At 32.7% G+C, this 26398-nt stretch overlaps 2 protein-coding genes across 2 annotated transcripts; one reads left to right on the top strand and one right to left on the bottom strand.

The window, feature by feature from the left end:
* The first annotated feature begins 1062 nt into the window (after positions 1-1062).
* On the top strand, positions 1063-13122 carry LOC117116106 (serum response factor-like). The gene is made up of 9 exons (XM_033260062.1): positions 1063-1520; positions 2235-2489; positions 6910-6997; positions 7610-7735; positions 9482-9578; positions 10349-10485; positions 10757-10915; positions 11872-11954; positions 12579-13122. Exons 1-9 carry the CDS (start codon positions 1197-1199, stop codon positions 12654-12656), a joined length of 1347 nt encoding a protein of 448 aa, XP_033115953.1. The 5' UTR covers positions 1063-1196; the 3' UTR covers positions 12657-13122.
* Positions 13123-18676: 5554 nt separating this feature from the next.
* LOC117116007 (glutaminyl-peptide cyclotransferase-like) lies at positions 18677-25683 on the bottom strand. Its single transcript, XM_033259937.1, has 4 exons — positions 25418-25683; positions 23337-23480; positions 22032-22334; positions 18677-20930 (listed from the first exon to the last, which is right to left on the bottom strand). The coding sequence occupies exons 1-4, from the start codon at positions 25568-25570 to the stop codon at positions 20763-20765; spliced, it is 768 nt and encodes a 255-aa protein (XP_033115828.1). The 5' UTR covers positions 25571-25683; the 3' UTR covers positions 18677-20762.
* Between the last annotated feature and the right edge of the window lie 715 nt (positions 25684-26398).

Raw genomic sequence — 26398 nt, 5'->3', positions numbered from 1 at the left:
TTATAAATGAACATAATTACTATTTAAAATCAATTTGAGCTTATACGAATACTGTACTATACTTTATTTTCATAATTTTTCTTTCTCTTTTTGTTTATTTTTTCGTCAAATGTGTCGGATATAGTGGTGAAAAATTGAAATTTAGATAATAAAACAAAACAAACCAGAAATCAAAAGAATTTGAAAAAAAAAACTGAATTAAAATATAATAATATAAAATAATAATGATAGTAGACCTATTAATAATTATTAATAGAGATAATAATATATGATAAAAAATAAAATAGAAATATTCAGTAAGCTAAATTACAATTGAATCGTACACATAAAATAACTATACAAATATATTTACAAAAAATAAAAAATAAATAAACATCACAAAATAGTATTGGGGTTGAGGTGGTTTAGGCCCTCTATCTATAACTTCCCCATGTTACCTGTTTATCAATCATTAAATAAATAAACGATGACTAGGATGACAATACAAACTTCACATATCGATATAGAATATTCATTTTGGGAAAACCAAAAGAAAAATAACTACAAAATAAACAAAATCAAAATTAAGAAAAGAAAAAAAAAAAAAAATTACGTACTATTTTATCATTTGCAACAAAGAGCCCTCACTGTTTGAGAACAGACTGAGGTACAATTTATTGAAATGTTTGCGGTATATAGATTAATTATTATATCATTGGGTACTATTATTATAGCGGAACGGATGACAGGTATTAGGGAAATCCCCCTGCCTTAGAATGTAGCTTCCCTTCCCATACAAGGAAGCTGTATCCCTATATATGGCTACCATGGCAGACATATTTGGAATGGTTACTTCCTTTTTCTGCACGAAATTGCCTCATTGCATTTTCGTACAAAAAAGTGTTACGCGTGTGTAGCGCAATCCTCTTCACTGCAACATTTGTAACGAAATCAACCTAACAAAACGTACTTGTGTAATAGTAGTTATAAATATCTTTACTCATGGACACTAAATAGAAATTATATGTCGAACAGATAAAATAAAATCCTACTTTTGGACAATTATTTGGCGTAGGAATCTAAATAGGTTATTCGGTCGGACCTTATAAAGAACAGTGTACTTGAAGTTACGTTTTGATCAAAGCCAAGGAAATTGTGATATTAGGCGCCCGGGAAAATAGAAACAGTGATCGCTTCCAAGAGTAAATAAATGAAAGATGAATCAGTCACCTTATTCGAGCCATCAACCTATACCAATTGCTCCTCGTTTAGGGGGCTACGTCTCAGTCCCATCCAACAAAAGATCATCACCGGCTAACGGCGGAGATGAAGCTGATGACTCTAGCGGTAGTGACCATGAAATGCTTGAAAGAATGGAAAGTGAGCACGGGGCTGAGCAAGTTCTTCTGTCGCTGGCCGAAGCTGGAGTGCCTCCCAAAAAGAAAACAAAGGGAAGAGTTAAGATAAAGATGGAATTCATTGACAACAAGCTTCGAAGATACACTACGTTTAGTAAACGTAAGACGGGAATTATGAAAAAGGTATGTAATACTTAGTTTAGTAAACCAGAAATAATTTTTCCAACCTAGGATCTAGGCTAGGCCTAGGCCTAGAGGGGTCTAGTCATAGGACTAGGCCAGCCTTGGTTGGTTGGTTGGTACCTAGGCCTAGTAGAAGTAATATTACTAAGGTATCTAATCAAAGGCTAGGCCTAAGTCTTTTTGTATTTTGAAATTGTGTATCTTTAAATTGACATTCAAAGGCAAAGCTAGTGCTAGGCCTAGGCCATCTCCATCAGGTGTGGTTGATGAGTGGTGCAGGTTATTCAGTTGATTATCAATACATTCGCAGGTCTTTAGGGCAAATAGAGAAATTTATTAGATTATCACTCCCGTTCGCGTCAAAAATTCGGAAAATATTGATGCGGCAATAAAAAAAAAATATATTTTTTTTGCCGCATCAATTATTTCAACAGCATAAAATAACAATACAATTTTGTGACTTCAAATTTATTTTCTTTAAAAAAACTATATTTAAAATTAAACCAGTTTTTATACAATATTTACTATTACAGACCAAATATAAACAGTCTCTCCCTCATTGATAAAAACAAAAGTGAAATAATCTTATTGTTCTGATTCTTTCACTGAGGTATTTTTTCGCAGCTCTGCAATGGAAAACCATTTAGCAAGTGCCCTATAAGTCTTTCCTTTTTGATTTTGTTAAGCTGTAACCTGTATGTTATCTATCTGTAGGCATATGAATTGTCTACCCTGACCGGAACTCAGGTAATGTTGCTGGTTGCCAGTGAGACGGGTCATGTTTACACTTTTGCTACACGCAAACTTCAGCCAATGATTACGAGCGAAGCTGGGAAAGCATTGATTCAAACATGTCTCAATTCGCCAGACCCTCCTGTTGAGAACAACTCGGCCAATCAAAGAATGTGCGCTACGGGATTCGAAGAAACAGAACTTACATATCCTATCATTGATGAAGACGGGACAAAGGTCAGGTTTTATTTAATTTGTTTATTAATAATATCCATGAATCACATAGACAATTCTGAATTGCTTCGAAATTACAAATAGCGTTCTGAAAAAAAACTGATCTCTAGTAATTCATAAATACTGTAGTACTGTATGGCATGTGTTAAGCCCCGTCAAGACTGATAAAAACATATGACATGCTTAAATATGGTAATGATGGCATGACATCATGATATACTGTATATAGGCACATCATGACTATATATGGGCATACATTTTTTTTTCAAATAAAATTTGATAGCAGGGACTGAGTTTTACACTCCATTCATACACAATACATGTGCAAAATGTGTGTGTTCACAATATATGTGTATTTTGTATTTATTTAAAATGATTTTTTTAAAACTATGAATTCACCAAAAATGTTGAATGTTGTTTGTTTTGTTTTTAAAAGTAATTTTCATTCTTTTTCATTTAGAATGTGTGATCTGTTTAATAATTTTCAGTTTATTTAATATTACCTTTGGTTGTATTAACTTTTGAATAGATGGAAAATATTGTCGTGTACAATTTTAAGTTAATGTGTTTTAAGTTGTGTTAATGTGCACTTTATAAATCTTATTATTAATATATATTATTTTATTTATTATTAATAAATATGAATACCTGAATCTCAGTAAATCTTACATAAATAGGAAGTTGTGTAGTTTCTAGGAAGAGAAATTTAACTGACTCAACAAATTTAAGCTTTTTATTGTGAATCATTTTTGTAAAACTGGTCTTTAAATACAGCTCTGATCTAATTTCTTTCAACACTTCCAATTATTTATTTACCAATAAAGTCTTCAAAATTCCATAAATGATTTGAAAGTAGTGAAACTTCTTTCATTTGCCTTAAAATAATAGTTTTTGTTGTTTCATTGATAAATCTACTATCCCAAACATGGCAGATCCCATATTTAGTTGAAATACGTCCAAATAAGGTATTGTTGCAACCATATTAGTTGGCAGCATGTTGCCAACAACTGACGCATTCAAGGACTTTCATCTTTGCCTGACTTCCTTTTATGGTGTTGTCCAATTATGGTGTGGTTCAAAGGTTAAAACCTAGTAGCTCTTTCTGTGCTAGTAGTATGATAATGGAATGTTGATTAATTTTATGAACACATTTTTGATTACTTCTCAAAATACTTTGGCTTTAATTGGTAATTAATAACAAGGCTTTTTAAATATATAATATTCATCTGAATGGTTCATATGTTAAATGTATAACACTAAATAAAAACCTTTATGTATAATCATCACAATTAATTAGTTGGAAAAGAAATTAGGTATTGAATGAATTGGCTTTAGTCTGTTCATATGGTCTGTTTTAGAGATTTAGATGGTTCTGATTTTTTTTTATTCCCATGACTGCTTATCCTGAAGAAAATAACTTTACTGTAATAGATGATTTTATAGCGCCTTATACTAATAATAGCCTCAAAGTAGTTAACAATGATTATGATAGCATAACTAGACATCATTTATTGCTATTTGCTAATAACATGGTTTTATTATTTTTTAATTAATTATTGTTTTATTTTTGTTAACGTTTGTCTATGATCTTTTAAGAAATACTTTTGTTTTGTCACTTTTTAAGCTATTTTGCAAATTTTTTAAATTGATTAGTACCATTTTTAAATGTTTGCATTTTTAAATATTTAATTTTCATTATTTTAGTTATATTTATAGTCATATCTTTAGTGAACACAAACATGCATGCAGAAACCGGAACTATTTTCTGAAATGTTGGTTGTTTGCTATGGCTACATCAGTTTCTGAATGTGTAGGGTGATGTCATATACGCCGATGCTAATTCAGGATGTTGTCGTAATGTTCTTTTTTAAGACCATCGTATGGTTCCCTGTATGGAATTGCATTGCTCAACTAAGGCTTGTGCAGCCGGTAGTTTGACGTCATACTGTATATGACATCATTCAGTAAAAGCATATTTGGAATGGCTGGGATGTTCTGCTTCTGGTGGTGTTATCTAGAAGCTTAGCGAACCCTGTTTCATATCTTAAGTCATCTGCCAATCTTATGGTCACATGGTTTAGTCTCTCCAATCATAATCGGAGAAGTGCGATCGATTTGGCCGACCTGGTTATTGAGCTGCTGTAGGGACTTTAATTTTCAGGTGACTTGTTGAATGATAATCTAATTGGTTGAATACCACCCATCATCATTAATACTTAAAGTTACAGTTAATAATTTCAATCTGAATGTTTGTATACATGTAAGATAATATGGTGCTTTAAAATTTTTCTTGAGCATAGGCTGGTGGGAGGATGCACTCCCCTCCCCCGATGGCAGCAAATTAGTTGCACTAAGTAGGTTAAAATACTAAAATTGACCATTAGGTATTAATTAATTGGGATTTAGTTTAACTCATTCTCAATTGTCGCACCCCTTACAGGCCAAAAACCAGTCTAAATGTTTTCATATTTTTGTAAATTGCAAAATTTGCCTTGTTTTCGCACAGTAGCTTGACATGGGCTTTAAATAATTGTATCATATTTTGCAACAGTCTTTTCATTATAAATTGTTATGTCAGGAGTACAGTACCTCCTCCCCCTCCCTTGACCACAAAATTGGGACAATTTTGTTATAGCTTACAGTATACCCGAGGAATCCCCTTTTCATTCAAATGAAAATTGCTCAGCACTGTATGCCTAAATCACAGCCAATAATACAGTAAATATTTCTTTCTGAGAATATTTTTAAAAGCTATACCCTGGTATGTAGAATTGGGCATAAAGTTGGTGGGGGGGGGGGGTGTTTATATACAAGATGGGCTTATACCCGAGCAACTGCGGAATATAATTTTTAATAGGATATATTTTGATTGAAGTACAGTACTGCCGAATCTAGCCACCTATTGTTTTCATAATTACCTAAAACTGTTCTTGATATGTGGTAACTTTTAGAAGTGAAGAAAACCTGATTGGATAGATCATGTTACCAATCATCTGTATAAGTCCATGAGTCCCAAATTTGGATTGCCATATTTGGGGATGGTATGTCTAAAATTGTCGTGTTGTCAGTTGTGGCTTGATGCCAGGCACGTGCCGTCAGCTGTCTCTATAAATACTGTACAGTCTTCAACTTGTGCATAGGAACTTTATGATGAATTACATTTTTTTTTTTTTATAAGAACCAGTAAAATTTTTCACTAGGCTCAGTGTTTTTTTGGCCAATTTCAGGCTCAAAATGTTCTTATTTTGTTCTAATTTTCAGATACTTTTCAAACATAGAAAATTATTATTGTATAGTAATATATTACTGTACTGTATTATGAAGGGTATTATTACAGTACAGTACATAATCAAACTAACTGAATATGAGGTAAAAATAAGATTTCTTGTATTCTAGTTTAAAAAAAAAAAACTTCATTTTAAATTTTACCTCAGCCTCCATTTGTTCTTAATTTTTAAGCAATTTCTCTGTGTTCTTTTAAAATGTGTTCTTAGAAAGTGTACTGTATTCGACAGCAGTCTACACTATTTTTAAGGCAGTTGCCATTGTTACACTATCCTGAAAACAATTCTTAATTCTGATTGGATGCTTTTATCCTAATCCAGCTCATACTGTAGACAATAATATCCAATCAGAATTAAAAATTGGTTTAAAGACTAGTTACATTAGCTACAGCCTTATTTAAAAAAATTATAATTGATATAATTATCATCTACTGTAGTACATTTTATTTACAAAGTCTATTATAGCACTAGTTACATAACCTAGATTTTAAGTCAAATCGTAATTTCAAAGTTGAAAGCCATTTTAATTGATTTATTCAGAAACTATTAAAAAGCATTTTAGTATAGTAGTAGCTGCTAGTATCATTAATTTTTAAGTCAATTTAACAAATAATATTTCTAACTTTATATTTTATCAAAATGTATTTTACCTGTATTTGAAATGATGCAGTTAAACTTGCCTACTGTAAGTTAATTTCCCCTTGCCTACAGTAACTTAAATAATTTCTTAGTCGATCTTATTTTACATGCCAAATTGTTGTGTTTTCCATTAGTTAAACAATCTGTAAGTAGAATTTTATCGCAAGTCAAATAATTTTTCAATGCCATTTTGGATTCGCCTTAGGCAAGTTCAATTGTATGTAGAAAACATTTATTTTGCTTAGCATGTAAAACGATGTGTAGTAAAAACAAACAAATACTGTACTGTCACTGTTGGTAGACATATAGTATCACTTTCATCTATGAAAAGACCAAATTTGGATAAATATCGTTTTAGGTTTTTGTCAATGCATAACTTTCATAAATGTTTTCCTGTCAACTGAGACTCCTTAAAGCCTGAGGCCCAAGTGTGCTCTTCCGGTACCCCTCCCACGTTGGTACAGAAAAAATAAACTTTAATTTTGTTTGATTATTTACAGATAGAGGGGAAGCAACCGATGTTCACAGTCGCAAATATTGCTGGTGCTGGGGCAGACGCCAATGTCGCTTCGTCTTCTGTCAGCCAAGGTAGAATTCTGATTAAGTATATTCAAAACAACAACATCCATTACTACAAATTTTTATTTTGGATTATTAATAGTTTTTTTTTCAGATTGTTTTCATGTTCATATCAATGTAAGCTTAGATTTTTTTAAATACCTTGTTTAGTGAACCCTCTGACCGCCAATAATGGTGATTTGAAATAAAAATTAAATTTTATTTTTGGCGAGATAACGCACCCTCCCCCACAAAAAATGTAAGTTTCAGAAGAAAACAAAATATTTTCTATTTATTTTTATGACGCCTTGAAATCTCCCAAAATGTCTTGCTTAATTATATAAGATTAAAGCACTATTCATTATCATTACTGCACTGTTTACAGTCATCAATAACATTTTATTTTTATTTTCTACTCTTCCTAGATAAAAAAAAAATGTTATTTTCATTTTTTTTCCCATTTTCTGACAACTTTTAAAAAATAAGTTCACTAAACAAATTATTTAAAAAGTTTCGCCTCTGGTAATATACACTCTGCACTTTTTATGAAAATTTTTGTAATAGTTTGTATATATTATATCAATATAACTACTAATATCAGAGTACTGTACTGCCATTGTGTTTATCATATTTTGCATTCAGGTATTGCTGGCACTGGTCATACATATCCTATGAAACACTATATGCCAACTGGTCAAGCACCTGGACAGGCAGGAGCCATGCCCATTCCAATACCCCATCAGACATTTACCACTATCCTACAGCCAGGTAAGGTCAAAACAAGGTCAATCAAGTAGTCAGTCAATAAAGCAACCAATTAATCTCTCATTAATCTGTCAATCAATTACTCAACTTGTAAATAGCTGAGCAGTTAAGGCAGGGGTGCCACAACCTACAGCCATATCAGCGCTGGTTCGAACGCCTTTGGTTCTGGAGGTGGAACAAGTCTTCTCGGATAATGATTATAAACCGTAGGCCCAGTGCATACAATTGGCTCATGCACTTTAAAAAACCCAGTACAGTACATCTTTCGAGATCAGTAGGGGATTACCCCAGTGTGCTGGTCCATGCAGCCCCTGTTGTGGTCAGAGGAGAGTAGCTGGTACCAGTTGACCGGGTAGCTCAGACACAAAGAGACACTTAGGGGAGAAGAATGGTACTATACAAGCTAGTCCTCGCTTAGAGTGCTTTGAGACTTTGGTGTAAAGTTCTATATAATTCCAACTATTATTATAATAAAATTGTTTTGTATCTATTTTTTCTGTTTAAATCATTTATCTACTAAGATTTGAAATAATTAATAATCAAGATTATTGTATTATTACAACAAAAAAAACTGCTTTTTTTGGAAGAGCGCCCTCATTCAGCTCCAAGATGCAGTATTCACTGAAGGTCATACAGTAAAGCAAAAAACTTATTATCTTTGTCAATGATATAGAAATCCTTGTTTATTGCTTTTCAATCTAAATTCTTGTGTGGATAATGTTTGATCAAAAAAATCAAAACATGGATTGAGGATTTCAGGGAAAGAATTAAGAGACTGGCATTTAATCTAATATGAGATGGTATCTTATGACCCGCGAGAGCCTTCTTAAATCAATCAAATAATCTTGAAATTCCTTATTTGGTATTTCTTACATAGATTGATTTGTTATGTAATTGATATGTGAAGCTATCAGTATTATGTTTTCATACTGTACACCGCATCTACTTCTGCATCTATTATTTTAATATGATGTACTGTAAAGTTTCAAAAAAGTTTAGATTAGTGTTTTGTTGATGCAGAAATATACTAATATTTCAGAAGTATTTTTATTTGTGTTGTTACTATATAAATAATATTTTTACAATATTCCTATATAGATAACAATAAATATTAAAGATGTATTGTGCCCTGAAAATAACCAAAAAAAATCATAAAAAATAATTTTGAAATTAACTTGCTATTTTTGCAGTAATATAGAAATTATTTACTTGATCTTAAGCAATTATTAAATTAAATTAATTGTGTTGTTAGTATATAAATAATATTTTTACAATATTCCTATATAGATAACAATAAATATTAAAGATGTATTGTGCCCTGAAAATAACCCAAAAAAATCATAAAAAATAATTTTGAAATTAACTTGCTATTTTTGCAGTAATATAGAAATTATTTACTTGATCTTAAGCGATTATTAAATTAAAATTGTTTACTCTGATATTTTTTTTACTGGTAATGATTAAATAATAAAAACACTTTCAGTGACTGAAAGTGGTTGTTATTTTTACTTTTCTCTGTAAATTGGTTTAGTAAACATTTCTTAAAAACTCTAATTTCCATATTCAAGCTGATAATTGTTAATTTACTTAAAAAAAACTACCTGGTAATAATTTCAAAAATAATTTTTAATATTTTGTTTTGGTATTTTCTATGAGACAGTACATCTTTAATGAGGAAGCATATTTGTTCAGAACTATTAACATATTATTTTATTATATTTTAATTGAATTTAATTTAATTTTGCTCAGCTGGTACTGCCATTCAATTGGCTGGGTTGTCAGCACTTCAACAACAACAAATCCAGGCACAACAGAATTTACCACTTGGCCAGCAAGCAATTTATCGGTAAGTTTAATAATTCTACAATTAAAATAATATACTATCTTTGAAGTAAAACCTGGAAAAAAAATTTGAAACTTTTAGTTGTTCACTTTATGCCTAGAAGGATCAATCATTTTTTAACAAATTTGAACATTTCTGTTTTCACTAATGTTTACAAATAAAATTCAAACAACTTAAGGGTCTATGAGAAAGACATTCAAAGTAATACCATAATATTTTGTCTTTCAATTTCCTAAGAAAATGTATTTTTGTTTAATTTTTAACTGAATGACTTAATTAGCAATTTAAATATTGAATTTTGTGTGTCAGGTTTATCAACCCATCACAGACAGTTTGTTTAATTGTCCGAATAATTGAGAGACTATATTAGTACTTTATCTTTTATTAGATTAAAATACTGTAACAGCTGTAATAATAATAATAATAATTTAATAATAATAATTCAATAATATTAATCGTAATAATAGTAATGCACTTTACAATGAAAATAAAAATCTGGAATTAAAAAAATATATATAATTAAAGAGAATGCATTTGAGGAGTTGTTTATTGTGTTGTGTTTTTGTTTACGATGGGTCATAAAATGTTTTAAATAAAGAAATTAGGGTAATTAAGATTCAACATTTATTTATTGTCAATTTCTGGCTATTATTTATTGCTTTTGACAGGTACAGTACATTCAATGAAATACATACAGTATTAATGAAAAGGACAAAAAATATTTAACATTGAAAATTGTAATATATTATCAATTTTTATATTTTTTACATAAGATTACCACAGTCGAGTACATCAACATCCAGTAGTGCACAATACCTGACAACAATCTCTGTTCCTCAAGTAACCACAGCAAGTCAGCAGAGTAGCCAGTCGGGTGCAGTCGCAGTTCAAGTACCGCAGAATGGATCTGGTAAGTACTGGTTATTGTACCACAGTCTGGTACAAAGACCAGTTTGCTATTCGCTATGCATGGAAAATGACAAATTTCAAGTAGTTGCTATTTTAAATTATTTCATCTATTAGCTATTTTTCAAATATTATAACCTTAAAAAATAGATTCAGGCTATACAAATTTCATAAATATTTGTTATTTCATAAATTTTTTGCTATTTTAAAAATAATACCATTAATTTTCCTTGCTTTTCCACTCTTGCTGCAAACCTTCTCTTGAACAACTGTAGTTACCAGTACCACAATGGCTTCAACAGTCTCCACACCAGTAATGTACCAAACAGCGCAAGGCTTAGTTTATGCTACACCTAACCAAGTCAATGCACTGCCAGAAGGCTTAATCCTCAACCATGGCCTGGCCCATGCAGTACCAGTAACAAATCCGCAAGGTATATTAGCTGTTATACTAAAACTGATAATATAACATATTTAAGCTTTTATTGTGGCATCTTCAGTTTGGGATACTCGGTAGTATACTAATGCTGTGCCCAGACTGTATCAAATTTTTTTTGACAAAAAACTGTTGTGTTCCTGTATATAGTCATGATCCACCTAAATGAGGCTTGCCATCCGAAAACCAGCGTACTGTTGCTCAATGTAAAAACTGAGTAACTAGCATAGGAATGTGGCAGTATTTAACTGTATATACTTTGGTACAAAGAAGCCATAATACTTCAGTAATAGTCAATTCCAGTAAATGACTCATCATTTTAACCACTTATAATGTGGAGAATATGAATGAATTAAAAAGTCCATTTTCTTGTTTTGGTCACTGATGCTTTTTTTGGCATGGCAAGCTCCATCTATGGTCGTGATGTGATGTCATTATGACCATATTTAGGCATATCACATTTTTTTGTCAAATGAAATTTGATAGGCTGGACAGGGCTGTTTACAGCGAGTTATGAGTGATAATATGATATGTATAAATGTGCTTTATTGTATTACTAATTCATATTGTATTAAAATATTTTTAAATAAAATGCAGCAATTGCAGGATCTTCATTAATCTAAAAGAATTGCATGACTATGAATTGGTAGTACATGCAAGTCTGTAGTAATTACCCACTCACACCATATATGGTCATGATGACATCACATCATGACCATATATAGCCACATCATGACTATATATGAGCATACAAAAGTTTATGTGAAAGAAAATGTGATAGTCTGGTCAAAGCTTTAGAGTTTGTATTTGATGATATAAGTGGTTTATATAAAAAAAATATTTTGCACTCTGGGGTTAGGTAATGCATTAAAAAAAGTGACAGGTTGCAACTAGAGGTGCACAGATATTTCCATCTCTAATTTGATGGGGGTTTTTTTATGGTTCCATTCTCAGGTGTTCAATTGGCAACCATGACAACAGCTGTCAATCAAAGTAGTGGTCAACAAATGCAGGTGGTACCAGTATCAATACCTCAGGTAAACATTTATGAATTGCATTTTACAGTATTAATTGATTACTTACAAAGATAAAATGGAGGTGGATGGCGCAGCGTAGAGGCTCGGACTCTCAACCTTGTGGTTGGGAGTTCAAGCCCTTGCTGTGCGGGTCGTTGCACCCTTAGGCAGGACATGTTTATCTACGTTTGTCCCTCTCTACCCAGGATGGAAAAATGGGTACTGGCATATGCGGGGAAGATAAACAGGTTCACTGTGAGGAGTGGCAACTAGTCAAAGATATTAATAATGTATTTGTAATATATTCTGTTCCTACTCTAGATGTCAGTGGCAGATCCAGGAATCTGAAATGGGGGTCCCAAGAAGGGACTTTCACAGAGGGGGAATAGACAACCTCAGCCCCACCATGGTGTGGGCTGATGAACATTTATGATTGTGCCACCTCTAGATAGCCGGAAATGGCATTCTCAGACTTAAAATTGAAGATAATTTTCTTTTTTTCCATTAAACAAAAAAAAATTCTGAAAACTTTACAAGGGGGTGGGGGTTATTAGATGACCTAATATTAATAACTAACGCTACTCATGCCTAATGTGCTTGTTTATTTGGACTTCACTGATATATTTTTTTTTTCTGTTTGTATAGACACAAGCAAGTTCACCTCCCACAACCACAAATGGACATTCTAGTGCTGAAAAGACACCCGATAAAAGCTCCAAGTAACCACCTACAAACCTGTCAATTTTTTAAAGATAATTTTATCGTAATTGTTTACACAGTTTCCGATTAGAGTATTTATTTGAAATTGATTAAGTTTTTCCAGAGATAAATTGGCCAATTAAGTTTTAACTATCTGTATAATTAATTTTCAGTTTATGTTAAATAAAGCTGGGCACTCGCTGAGCCCAACATCGTCGTGGGACGCAATTCTTTGTAAAACGCAATGGTATGATGCGCATGCTTTAATGAAATCCGTTTAGACTGTCACCGACAATCAGCAGACGGCGTGGTGTTCTCTAGCGTTCACAGGGAGCGGAGTTGGGGTCGTCGTACGACATACCGAGTGCCCGGCTTAAAAAAGTCTATTTTTTAAATTCTTGCGGCTGTCGGCTAATTTTTATTTAAGTTAAGCTCTGCCCAGATTATAAAATTTACTTTGACAAAAACTGTTGTATGCCCATATATAGTCATGATATGCCTATATTTGAGGTCTTGCCACAAAATGAGTCTCATGGTTAGAAATTCAAAAATTGAGTTTATATTATATTTGGGTAGATCACATTATAAGCTTTAATTTGGTCTTTAAATGGCTTCCCTACTATAAGTAAATCCAGAGATGTGAGCATTTAAATTTTAGGTGTATAAGAACCACGTTTTGAGAAAATCGGCCTCAAAGATGTAAACTAACCTGTACAAATAATATGACTAGAATTACAGAATATGTGCAGAGAACACTGTTTTGGCAAGAAAATTCACTTACAAAGTATACAATCATAAAATATAAGTATTAAGTTATTCAAAAACATTAAAATCAAAATTTTGTAAAAATGTTGATTTTGGCCTGTTTTGGTGAATATCTCAATACGATTTCACCAACGATGCGTCTCATTTCATGGCGAGACCTCGAATATATGGTAATGATTTAATGTCATCATGACCGTACGTAGGCATGTCACATGTTTTTGTCAAATAAAATTTAATAGTGTGGACAGGGCCTAATACTGTACTGTATTTAATTGATGTCTTTTGCATCAATATATTGATAAACCTAAGTGAATTTTTTATAATTAAATTAATTCAAAGTTGATTGACTTAAAATGGACCTTCCCAGAAAGCCCTGTCCCTTGGATATTAGCCTTGTTTACATGGCAGGAGATCATCGTGATGATCTCGTTTATCCGTTCATATAGGTATATACGGTGTTAATAATTCTGCATAACTGATCAGTATCCTCGATGATCCATAGAGTTACGTCTGCATCGCAGCAGTGTTAACAAAGATCATCGGAATAATCTTATGCAAATTAGCTGTTGTTGACAAAGGGTTTAAAAACAAGCAGCAGTGCGCACGTTTTTTCAGGTCAGTTTCATATGACTTCCTAGTACATATTATGATTTTTTTCATTGTGTAGGCACTCGACTGGAGATATGGTGTTAAGCCACATTTACACTAGACACGATTACGACACGACGACAACAACGCGATACAAATGCGCGCAGTGTTGAAGAATACAAACTACGCGATGATATGTCTTTGTCGTGTCTAGTGTAAATCTAGCTTAACTTATCCTATAACAAACGGCCGTGTAAACATGGCTAATGTTGTTGAAGTCCCACAAAAACCAACAGCGTAAACGCACATAATCATGTGCGTTCATGAGAAACGCATGTTTGTGAGACAAGCATGTATTTATGGCCATGTTTTGATTGGTCAGTTGTTAATTATTATGATTGGCTGTCCCAAAAATTCCTATTGTATTTTGTAGTCAATTGTTTTATAATTTATGGTTGTGTTATATTACAGCCTGTATTTGCTATTGGAAATTTATAAAATATAAATTATGTAGGTGGTCAAACAAAATAGTATATACAGTAATTATGAAATACTTGATATTGCTTACAATTGATCAAATTCTAGTGCCTTAGATGTTTTACCAAATACAGGGTGAAGCTATATTTGAATGTACAAATGCTATGGGTCTTCTAACAAGTAATGCACTAGTATATACCTTACACACACTTTCTTAGATACTAACTAGGCTTTACAATATATTCTGCTGTTAATTAAGAATGCTGGCTCTGTTTAAAGGGAGCAACTATCTATATAATTTGGGGCAGTTCCAGAAACTGTCCACACCCACCTCAGCCCCACCATGGTTGGAGAAAATTTTAAGAATAGGCCCCTCTAGACGCTCGAAAATGGCACTCTCAGATGGTAAAAATGCTTTTTCAAAGCAGTGTTCCTCGACAAAATTACTGACTTTTTCCTAACGGGAGAAATGGTCCCCCTCCCTTAGACACCCCTCCCCTCACAGGTAACACAGTTATCTAATCATCATACAGTATAGTCTATTCTAGACTGGGATTCACAAAGCAAATTATGATTATAAGGCAGTTCCAGATGCCCAGAAATGGGGAGGGGAGGGCCATGGTGGCCTGTTCTCTCTCTCCCCGCCCCACTTTCCTGGATCTGCCCCTGTAATTGCAAAAAAGTGAATTTTGCATTTATCCCATGATCCCTTACTCTACATTTAGTTGTACTGTACAAAAGAAGCTGAAGTAGTAGGCCTATCAAGTGATTATCAAGTAGGCCCGATCATAACCAAGAGCTGTGAGGCATGGATGCACCCCCTCCCCCTCAACGAATGACAGCAAATGAGTTCTACTGAGTTAAAATACTGAAAATGACCATTGAATTTTCATTGGAAGAGGGATATAGTTCCACATTCTCATTTTTCGCACAACACCAAACACCCCCCCCCCCCCCCCCCCCCCCACACCTAGGCCGAAACCAGCCTATGTAACTGTGAGGCCTCAGCTCTGGCTATGCCCAATTCAGCCTTCAGATATTGTCAGGGGATATTTGTGAAAGATGTTCTTAAAAGGCACTGCTCAGACGATGCGGGGCAAAAAATTATAAATATCCCGGGCTTAAGGTCTGGGACCCCTGGCTTTAGCCACTGAGAGCACAGCCGTTACGCCACTGTACAAGATATTATGTCGGTTTATTTTATAAAGAACTCTGCAGCAGTACTAAAACGTCAATAGAAATCTAACATTAATATATGTGTAGCAGTCATTAGCAGTAATTAATGGACCATTTTGAAGAAAATGTTTAAATATTAATGAGTTAAATAAGGAAGTTTTATGTATAGAAAGGTGAACGTGTCCAAATTAAACTAAGTTTAGAATTTGTAAATAATGTAAATACGGTAGAATGTGTTTCAAAATAGCTTAACCTTTACAGCAGTGCATTTTTATTTTTTTATTGAACTAATGTTTATGTATAATAGTGTAATTATACATTATGTATGTATGTATCTACTGCATGTATACATATATACAAAATTATTTATTATATAAGTTAAACTTTAGTTTTCCAATGCATTGAGTGGAATTGATATTACTGTAACAATACCTGGAAATAGTGTTTCAGCCAAATAGCGCCCTCTCATGGGTATATAATGCATATATTGTGGTTTATTACTGTACTTTCTATGTACTATTGTGATAATTTTAATCAACTGTCACTTCAGAATTATAAACTGAAAAATAATCTAATATGAAAATAAAATCAGTAAAGTTAATACTTTGTAGTAATCTGTTATTTTCTTGTCCAACAAAGAAAGATGTTCTAATCTAAAAAAACTGACCCAGGTTAAGACCAACAACAATAAAATACACACAGAATAATATAATCTTGATATTCTTTTTAGGTCCTATGCATACAATGCAATAGGGACTCTTGCAATCACATTTTGCGTGCGTGTGTGGACATTTAGAGTGAAATTGCGCATGCGTCAGAAAAAGTTCTCCAACATTTTCTTTTTACCTCGCGACGTGAAGTAAAGAAAGTGTATGAAACAAAGCTTTACTAACACTGCTTCATATTTAAAATTTTCTGCTACTTAGATAGCAATATTAGCCAGACTTCCTCTGAAGGCTTCAAGAGTGGGGACTTGATAGTGTGTTCAAAATAAATTCTAGGCAAGAAATGCATGTTAGTAAACACTAACTAGTAAAGTTGTTGATGAAATGATAAATCTTTCAATTTTTCAATTCAACGCAACATTTATTTCTCTTTTTTCATATATGTACTGCTTTAAAAAGGAAAATATTAATTTCAGAAGAGAGGCAAAAAGCAAAAGCTTGTGAAGGGCTGCCTGAAAAAAAAAAAAAAAGACCTCTAGTGCAGGTGGTTAGTGAAATAAGGTAGGAATGCGGTGGAATATCAACTAGTGAGTGAAGTATACTTTCGTCATAGGCATACAAACCCAATCAAAAGCTCCTTTATATACTTTCAATGAAAATACACTTAACTTTTTACGTAATTTTTCCTATTATATCGTTTCTATATCATAAAACCCGACACAACCCATACTCTAAAATATAGATAATAAACTTTGAAATATAATTTTAAAAATTGCAAGTGACTTACGCAGTCCAGCTTAAAACCACATTCAGAAGAAAGTTAATATGTCACTTCCGATTAGAGATAAGTAAAGCCGTTAATAAACGCTAACAGTTAACGTAAACGTACAACTATGAATGATTGTGCCAGGATTGCGAGATCCTGCAAACAACAATAATCGTTTTTAGTGTCATAATTTACAGATCAATTTTCTTGATTAGGAATTACCATTAGTCCCCAATTGGTTGTCTCGTGTATATGCAAAAATACTGTAAGCGATTTTAAACAGGGAATTGTTTCTATCCGCAATAGCACATACAAGTTTGTAGTGGTTTGTAGTAGGCCTACTACACAGCAACTTACTATCCAAACTAATAATTTGTAGGGAAAATAAATTTACCTGATTACGGAATACATAACCAATTGTAAAAAAATAGACACAATTTCATGTACTTGAACATAACTACGCTAATAACTTTTCTTACGTTCTCTTTCAAACCGTTAGTTTTAGTTTTATCGTTTGATCACGAAGTCCACTGTATGGTGCAGGTGTGTATGGTGCAGGTGGTGGTAAAGAATAAGTTTTGATGTAAGCAGAAGCCTCGTGGTTTGATTGGTTACTCGTTTCAGCGATAGGTGGCGCTGCGCAAATGTAACATAATATGTCAATAGAGTTCCTATAGTTCTCTAATAGGAACTCTACTAAAAGCAGTTTATGAGAATCATTTCATATGATTCTCATAAACAGATCAGATTGAGATTTTTATTGGGAAAACTGCCGGCAAGGGGTCCAACATGTCCTACGGAGGGTCCAAATCAAGGGGCTGACTAGAGCCTCGGTCGACGGCCCGGAATAAACAATGCCTGGTAGGTTTCACGGGGAGAGTTTTTTTTATGGCTTTATGGTCCAAATTGTGATTTTAGATCACAATATTAGGGATTAGCAATCAAAATAACGTTATTTGAATAGGTAAATTAGTCGCAGGCAGCGGTGGCGCCAGAAATTTGCCGGCAAGAGGTCCAACATGTCCAATGGAGGGGTCCAAATCAAGGGGCCAACTAAAAACTGGTAGGTTTCACGGGGGAAGTTTTTATGGCTTAGCTTGGTTCAAATTGTGCTTTAGACCACAATTATTAGGGATTAGCAATCAAAATGACGTTACTTGGATAGGTAAACTATTTGTTTAAATTTTTTATCCGACGACCTAATCGTGGAGTCTAATGACAGGGGGTTCCGGACCTGTCCGACAGGAGGGCACCACCACTGGTCACAGGGCAACATATGCGTAGCTTTAGGGTCGAGCGGAGTTGTTGAAAAAATCTTGTGCTTTTACCATGACAGGAATTGAACCCAGGGCCCTGGGATTAGAAGGTAAGCATCTTAACCACCAAACTCCACTTCTTTAATTGGAACTAGAATATTGGAGGACAATCTTCATCCCCCACCCCCTCACCCCTTTCTCCACATGTATCCTAGATATGCCACTGACCTCTTGTGCTTTTACCCACCGCGATGAATAGGACTACCGAGAGTCGCTGCTTTAGTTGAACTGAATGAACCGAAAAATATGCCACTTTTTTTAAGTAAGAAAATAGAATCAGAAAAGTCAAACTTTGTAGTAAAATATCTTTTATTCTCTTGTCCAACAAAGAAAGATGTTAACTAAATCTCTAAAATTCCCAAGTCTGCCTTCAAAAAATCTTAAAATGCAGTGTAATAAAATAAAATTGCTTTTTTTCTCCCTGTAGAAACGGGTACAGTTCGCAAAAAAGCGATTAAAAAAAAATCGATTAAAAACATGTAAAGGATAGCTGCAACACAAAAAGCGATTATCAGGTGAAATGTGACCTCCAGGTTAAACCACTGCAAAGCGAGATTGTATCACGCGTGAACTTTCAAAATGATTATTCCTTTTGTTCATGTCCTAATCCTACAAGCTAAAACTGCACACTCATTAAAAAAGCGGTTATTTTGTGTTTATCAGTAGAAACATGCCCTATGAGAAGGTTCTGTGGTACGGGGTGTCCCCATACCTGGAAGCTTCGGAGCCAATTCAATCTTGTATCTAAATGATTTCACACAGCAATTTTCTGGCTGCTGCTGGGGGTAATTTCCCCTTTTGTCATCCCCTGGATCTGTCACTTTGACCTAGTTTAAACTTGAGGGTGATTTTTCATTACCGTCTCACAATTTATCAACAAACTGAAATTACATTACTATTATTCTCATTACTCGAGTAGAAGTACTGTAATAAGGAATACCTGTTGATAATAATACCAATAATATTAAATACCATTCACACATAAACACTATCATTATTATGTAAGACATTACTGTGTCCTGTGTCAGAATAAATATATAACTAATAAAGTAACATAATTTTGATATTCTTTTCTTATATTTATGACACCTGCATGTTTAGATCAAGAACTTAAAGATTCTAGTATTAGAGAGATTTACTTTTAAAAAATACTTCAAACCAAAGTACTGTACAAAATACTCAAAATATATGAAAGACTATATTACAGAAAATTGCTATACTGTATGGTATAAGACAGTTAAGTTTTATAGTGTACATAATTGCATATAAAAATAATAAAATAATAGCAAAAATTTTATGTTGGTTTATAAAATTTCATATATAAATAATGAAATAATAGCGAAGATTTTATGTTGGTGCATATAATTGCATATATAAATAATAAAATAATAGCAAAAATTTTATGTTGGTGCTGGTGCATATAATTGCATATATAAATAATAAAATGATAGCAAAGATTTTATGTTGGCCTTATGCAGGATTTATTTTACTGTTGATTCTCTTATTTTACTGTTGATTTTCACTTTTTTAAAGCTTGTCAAGACTACCAAATTCTACTTGACAAAAACATGTGACATGTCTAAATATGGTCATGGTGACATCACATCATGACCATATATAGGCACATCATGACTATAAATGGGCATACAGCAGTTTTTGTTTTTGTTATGTATGTATTTTCTAGAAAACTTCTTTCTTTCTCATTTGATGTAACATAGTCCACACTGTCAAATTCTATTTGACAAAAACATGTGACATGCCTAAATATGGTCATGATGACATCATATCATGACCATATATAGCCACATCATGACTATATATGGGCATACAACAGTCTGTTAAATGAAATTTGATAGTCTGGACAGGGCTTAAGTGCACGCCCACCCATATCAACAATAAACATTCCAACAAACAAAACTATAAAACATTTGCTATCATTTTAATGTCATTGTGGAATTATGGAGTTGGAAGGAAGGCTCTGAAAAAGGAGGACACAAACCAATATTTGCAACAGTTACCAAAAAAAAAAAAAGATATTTTTGAATAAATAAATAAATACAACTAAACATAACTTTATGAAAGCCCATGACAGTAACTTATGTATGGAGTTGCAACTCAACTGGTGATATATAATGGTAATACATTTTTGAGAAAAATGTATTGTCCCATTTGGAATTAAAACCCCAGACCTTCTAATTACCGTTCAGACACCCTACCAACTGAGCTATGAGGCCAAGTGGTATACACCCTTGGATATTTCCATTTGGACATGTTTTTTTTTTCTTCTCAGGTATTGCATAATATGCAATGAATCTTATAACTTTATGCCTATTTCTGATGTAATTTCAGCATGGTGCTATTGGTAGTTCAAATGGAATTAGACATCTAAGCGCATATACTCAGCTACAAATGCTTGTACAATTTTCTGTAAGTTCATAATGGTTGGATAATGCAAGTTACTTTCGTCGTCCGTAAGTTTATGCCAATGATTTGGAAATGGTACAGGAATCAGATGTAGGATTTTAACGCCTGAAGTAAAGACAAAGAAAAATAAGATTTCAACAATTAAGAAAATAATGAAATTTGAAAAATTGTTTGATACATTCACAATATGCATTTTAATTACGATCATTAAATCATTTACTAAAAAATATATCATAACAATGATAGATGTGATAATAAGTACATACTGTAATTATATTTAACTATCCCTCAAACTATGAACTAATTTTTTTCATCTAAAGGTCTGCGAAAGCATACACAAACACTTATTTGACGCCGTAGGGTGTGTATTTATATATTCACTTATGTGTCCTTTTTCAATATATCAAAAAAGATATGTCTATTTTTAGGTGTAATTTTGCCCTACTTGACGTGGAAATGTACCGAATACTCAGTACATTTGAAAACAACTGCGAAAAAAATCGCAAGTTGTTCTCGGGTGGGACTCAAAAATCCAGTTATTGTCTATTATTCCATCATGACAAAACATGTCTATTTTTGTTAGGGTAGTAAAAGACTCTGTGAGGCTTTGACTTAGTTGTACGTCCTCCAACTTAATTTGTAGTGTTTTTTTTTTGTTTGTTTGATGGAAAATAAAGATTGATTGATTGATTTTATTCTTCTAATTTTTCCAGCTTGTAATCAGTGTATTGCCCAGGTATTGGCCATTCAAACATACCAAGTACCCATTGATACTCTGAGATGGAGCACGGAGGTTATATCTCCATGGATGCAGCAAGACAACATATACAAAGTGCCATGTTCAAGAACAAGTGGTCAAGTCCTGTCGAGATTATAGATTATTTGACAAAAACATGTGATCCTTAATACGGTCATGATGACATCATTTTATGACCATATATAGACACATCATGACTATATATGGCCGTACAATATTTTGTCAAAAAAAATTTCATAGTGGGCACAGATCTTTTAAATGTGAAACCTCAATCTTCCAATTAAAAACATAAATATGAACCCCCACACTTTAAAAAAAAAATGTTATTTACATCAAAATCACAACAAAGGCTGATTATCACGTCACATTTTCTGATTAAAATTTTTATTTTGTTTTATTTTAAAGTCTGGTCAGGGCTTACAAACAAAATTCAGAATATCAATAACATTGTGAAAACATTTGTTAACTTACAGAGAAATCAAGCGACTTTGATGCAATATATGAATGAAGGTTCTCCGCCAAGTGAATAAGCATAGCACATGGTACTGCAGAGTCTGTCGCCCCCACAAACATTTTACCAGTAGTATCCGGTTCCATATATTTACTATCATGGTGACACGCTAATACCAGTCGACGAGGGGCATTGATGTTGTGCGTTGCTATAATATTGGTGAAATTAGTCTCTCGAAATGGATGTGGAGCTGTGTCTGTAAATGAATGAGATTCTATATGCCACCCAGGTAAGCTCTGTAATCGACCTATAATATGCTTTAAAAAAAATAAGAGAAAAAATACAAAATTTAGCATCTTTTTTATTATTTTATATGAGTTTGGGCAAACAATACAAAGAAACAACTAAGCCTTTGTTCATTTTATTTTGACAAAAAACTGTTGCATGCCCATATATAGTCATGATGTGCCTATATATGGTGATGATGTGAGGTCACCATGACCATATTTAGACATGCCACATGTATTTTTCATGTGTACTTGACTTAGAGTAGAAAGAGAGAAATGTGATCTACCTCTTTTACAACAAAACCCTTTGTAATTTCCACCATGAGTAATTAATTCATTACAACACCTTGCATACATGATTAAAATGTGTTAATTATACTTTTACAACATATTGTTAGTATGTAGCTAGCAGTCCTATAAAAAACTTTATTGGTTTTACCAACATCACTTATTAAATCAGTGGTATGAAATGGCACTGGCTTAAGTCAGGGCCCAGACCTTAGAGAGCCATTGGATATTCATCATATTTTTCCCACATCAAAATATGTCCTTAAAGATGTATTGTCCCATGCTAAATATAAAAAAAAAATCATAAAAATATTTTTTGAAATTAACTTGCTCATTTTGAAGTAGCATAAAAGTTATCAACTTGAACATAGAAATTAGTTTACAGCGAAAAATGATAGAAACACTTTCAGTCACTGGAAGTGTGTTATTATTTTTATTATAATTTGTTGGTTTAAAAATCAGGGTACACATTTTTTTAATTTAATAATTTCTATGCACAAGTTAATAATTTGTATGTTATTGCAAAATGAACAAGTTTATTTCAAACTTATTTTTTATGATTCTTTGACATTAGCAAATGAAAATTCATCTTTAAAACATCTAAAATGACAAAACGGGCTGGGCTTTGCCTCATACCCAACACTACCCCCAGGGTAGTAGGGCCTGGAGAAGCCTTAGACAGAAGCCTCAAGGCTCTTTCTCATGCCATAGTTCTTAATGCTTCCATAAACGATTGTAGCTTACATTTCTCACAGCTTCATTGCCCGGTGTTCCTGCAACTCGTGGGACAAGAATTGGAGTAAGGATTGCCTTCAATTCTGTTAAATTTGCCATGTCTGCTACTCTTTTGAGTCTCGAATTTGATAGATTCTTTGGCCTGTGTATTTCCTGGAAAGAAATTAACACCATAAACGTTTCAATAGTAAACTGAAGTGTTTAGATACATTCTCTATCTTGCGATCCACCTCCTTGTCTGGTAAATTATGCAACAGGTACAATACTAGCAACAATAATTGCACCAAAACCTGTAGCATAAAATTATTTACTATTTGGTCCATATTACAGTCTAAGTGTACTGTGCAAATTTAATTGCATTCAAGTCAAATAGATGGCTTATTCTCTACATATTTAATATTAATAATAAGTGAAATAGTGTTTGAAGGTACAGTAATAAGTGACATGTATAAAGTGCTCTACACCAACAAACCGACCAGAATGCATGCAATCAATCATATCAATACAATACGGTTAACATAACATAATTAGCAGAAATTCATACACAATGTACAAAACATAGTCTAGAAAACATTTACAAAATTTATCATTCAATATAAAATAAATAATTCACCAAAAATAAGTCCAATTACAATTAACAACAATTGCTTACAATTAATTAATTTAATCTACAGTATTTACATCAATCATTTCAAAATATAGTATATGGGAGGGGTTATTAATCAGACAATATAGAAAAGACAATTATTAACAATATTAATTTAAAAAAATTAAAATACAGAGAAAAATTTGACAAAAAAAAAATTTAGTAAAAAAGTATATAAGTTACATCATTATCTGATAATTAATCATTTATAGTACTATTGAAAAATATATCATACTGTAGTTTTATAGAGTATTTATATTTTATTTAAAACTGATTGGAAAAAAAACAGCATTTTTATTACAATAATAAAATAAAAATTAAAAATTTTATTTCAAATCGGCCTCGAAATTTATATCAACTGATATGACAGTAAACAAACTAAAGCTTAGTTCTCTCAGAATCCTCTTTGTTCCTATCTCATAATAATCCACACTTTCGCTGCTCTTAATCATATTCTTCCTGTAGATACAGTATTACAGTACGATTATCACCATGGTAACAGGAAATAAAATAAAAGACTAGGAACTTAGCTAATTTTTAATACCATAAATGCCATGTTTCAGTTGATTAATAATTTACTTATTAAAAGGTCACATAAAAATGTCATAAAAAGTGTAAAAATTCAATATATTAAAGTGTATGTTCCTATTTTGCATGACGTAAATGTCTCATGGGCTTACAGTGATGAATAGGATGTTACAATTAGGTTCAAAGTAAATCAAGGAAATTGCTATGACATAAAGTGCAAGTCAACAGAGGTGAATACTTGAAGCAAGGACCTATGAATTACATTTAAGTACATACAGTACAGTACACTCACAGTTACTACTAGTAATTTTTCTTTATGTACTTAAATGCAATAATATGTTACTGCATATATGTCTAGATAATTTGTACTTTTAATCAATTGAGTGATATTGAACTTCCTAATATGTTCTAATTTAATCAGATTTAAGTTAACAACTGCTCTGAATAAATGGAAAAGATATTTAATATTTCTAATTATTACAGAAAGTAAAACATATATTGGCGAAACTCAAATTGGGCCTATATTCAACCATTTAACTAAAAGTTATTTAAATACTTAAATACGTAAATTTTAAAGTTAAATACCATACTTAACACAATCAACCATCACTGTTGGTAATAATGTTCATGAACAATAATAAATAAGTATTTACTGGTGCCCTGCTTGTGAAATCTTCCGACATGATTAAATTAAAATAAGTTAAATTATACTTATGTTCAACACCCCAAAAAAACAGCAATATAATAACAAACTACTTAGCTTGGCTCACTAGGCCTAGGCTAGCTAGACAAAGCAAAACCTAAACATTTTAAATGAAAGGTTTTTAGGATGTGGTCTTGACAGGGAGTTAGTGAAACAAGTCAACCCTATAATCGCAATTGTTATGGTAATATATAGCAGAAAGCCTGATTTTACCTGATTGAGAACCCAATTATTAGTAATTGCTCCATCCTCATTCGTATTAGTGGTAGGTCCTACATTATTATTCACAGGAACACTTTTGTCTTTAGAAGAATCCTTTCTAAAATAAAAGACATATGCCAGAAGAATTGCTTTAAACAACTGCATGCTTAAAACACTATTATTAACTCCTATCAAGAAGACTCGCTCAATCGCTCCTAGTCAACATGACACTTTCTACAGGCGTAAACTACTGACTGAATAGATTCCTGTTTTCTATTGACTGACATGACTCACTGTTTAGGTGTCAAAGTTCATGAATGCAGCTATAGATGGCGCTATTGCTGTATGGAGAGACTACAGTTACTTACTTTACACACAAGTCAACAGCTAATTTACTGTGTCGTGTTTATGACACACTAGTTATTATGAGAAATAATCAGGAAAAATATAATGGAAGAATATAAACCTTGATACATAATAAATAATACTTATAAATAATTATGATAGATTATTACCTAAAATCATGAAATAAGAAATCATACATGTTCACACTTCCAGAGATGCCAATGCCAATTTTGTCAATTAGCTGGGAGTGAGAACAATCAAACAAGCGAAGTGACTGGGGGGTGGGGAAGAAGGGTTTGTGAAATCTTCAGATACAATAGATAAATTTTTCATTTTTGGGCTTTATTGTGCAAATTGGTGCATACCTATAATACAATTTTACTTGCAGAATTCTTATAAAAGTAATGCAAACTCCAAGAAATGAGATTGGATTTGATTTCTTTGGTGTAAACACCAAGGATAGCTCACGAAAGTCTAGAAGAAGACTTATTTCCAGTGGGGTCCTTCAGGTGGTGATTGCCTTGTACACTGAGAAACAATCCCCTACTCTTTTCCGAAGAGTGTACTGCGTTCTTTAACGTCCACAAAGGCCGTAAATGTGCAGGACCAACGGCTTACCCGAAAGACGGTGCACTATTGTAACTTGTA

The sequence above is a fragment of the Anneissia japonica genome, unplaced genomic scaffold, assembly GCF_011630105.1.
Source record: "Anneissia japonica isolate Jap-2015-1 unplaced genomic scaffold, ASM1163010v1 scaffold287743_len2803612_cov181, whole genome shotgun sequence".
NCBI lineage: Eukaryota > Metazoa > Echinodermata > Crinoidea > Comatulida > Comatulidae > Anneissia > Anneissia japonica.
The sequence above is the reverse complement of the archived record's forward strand: the minus strand, read 5'-3'. Positions and strand labels throughout refer to the sequence as shown.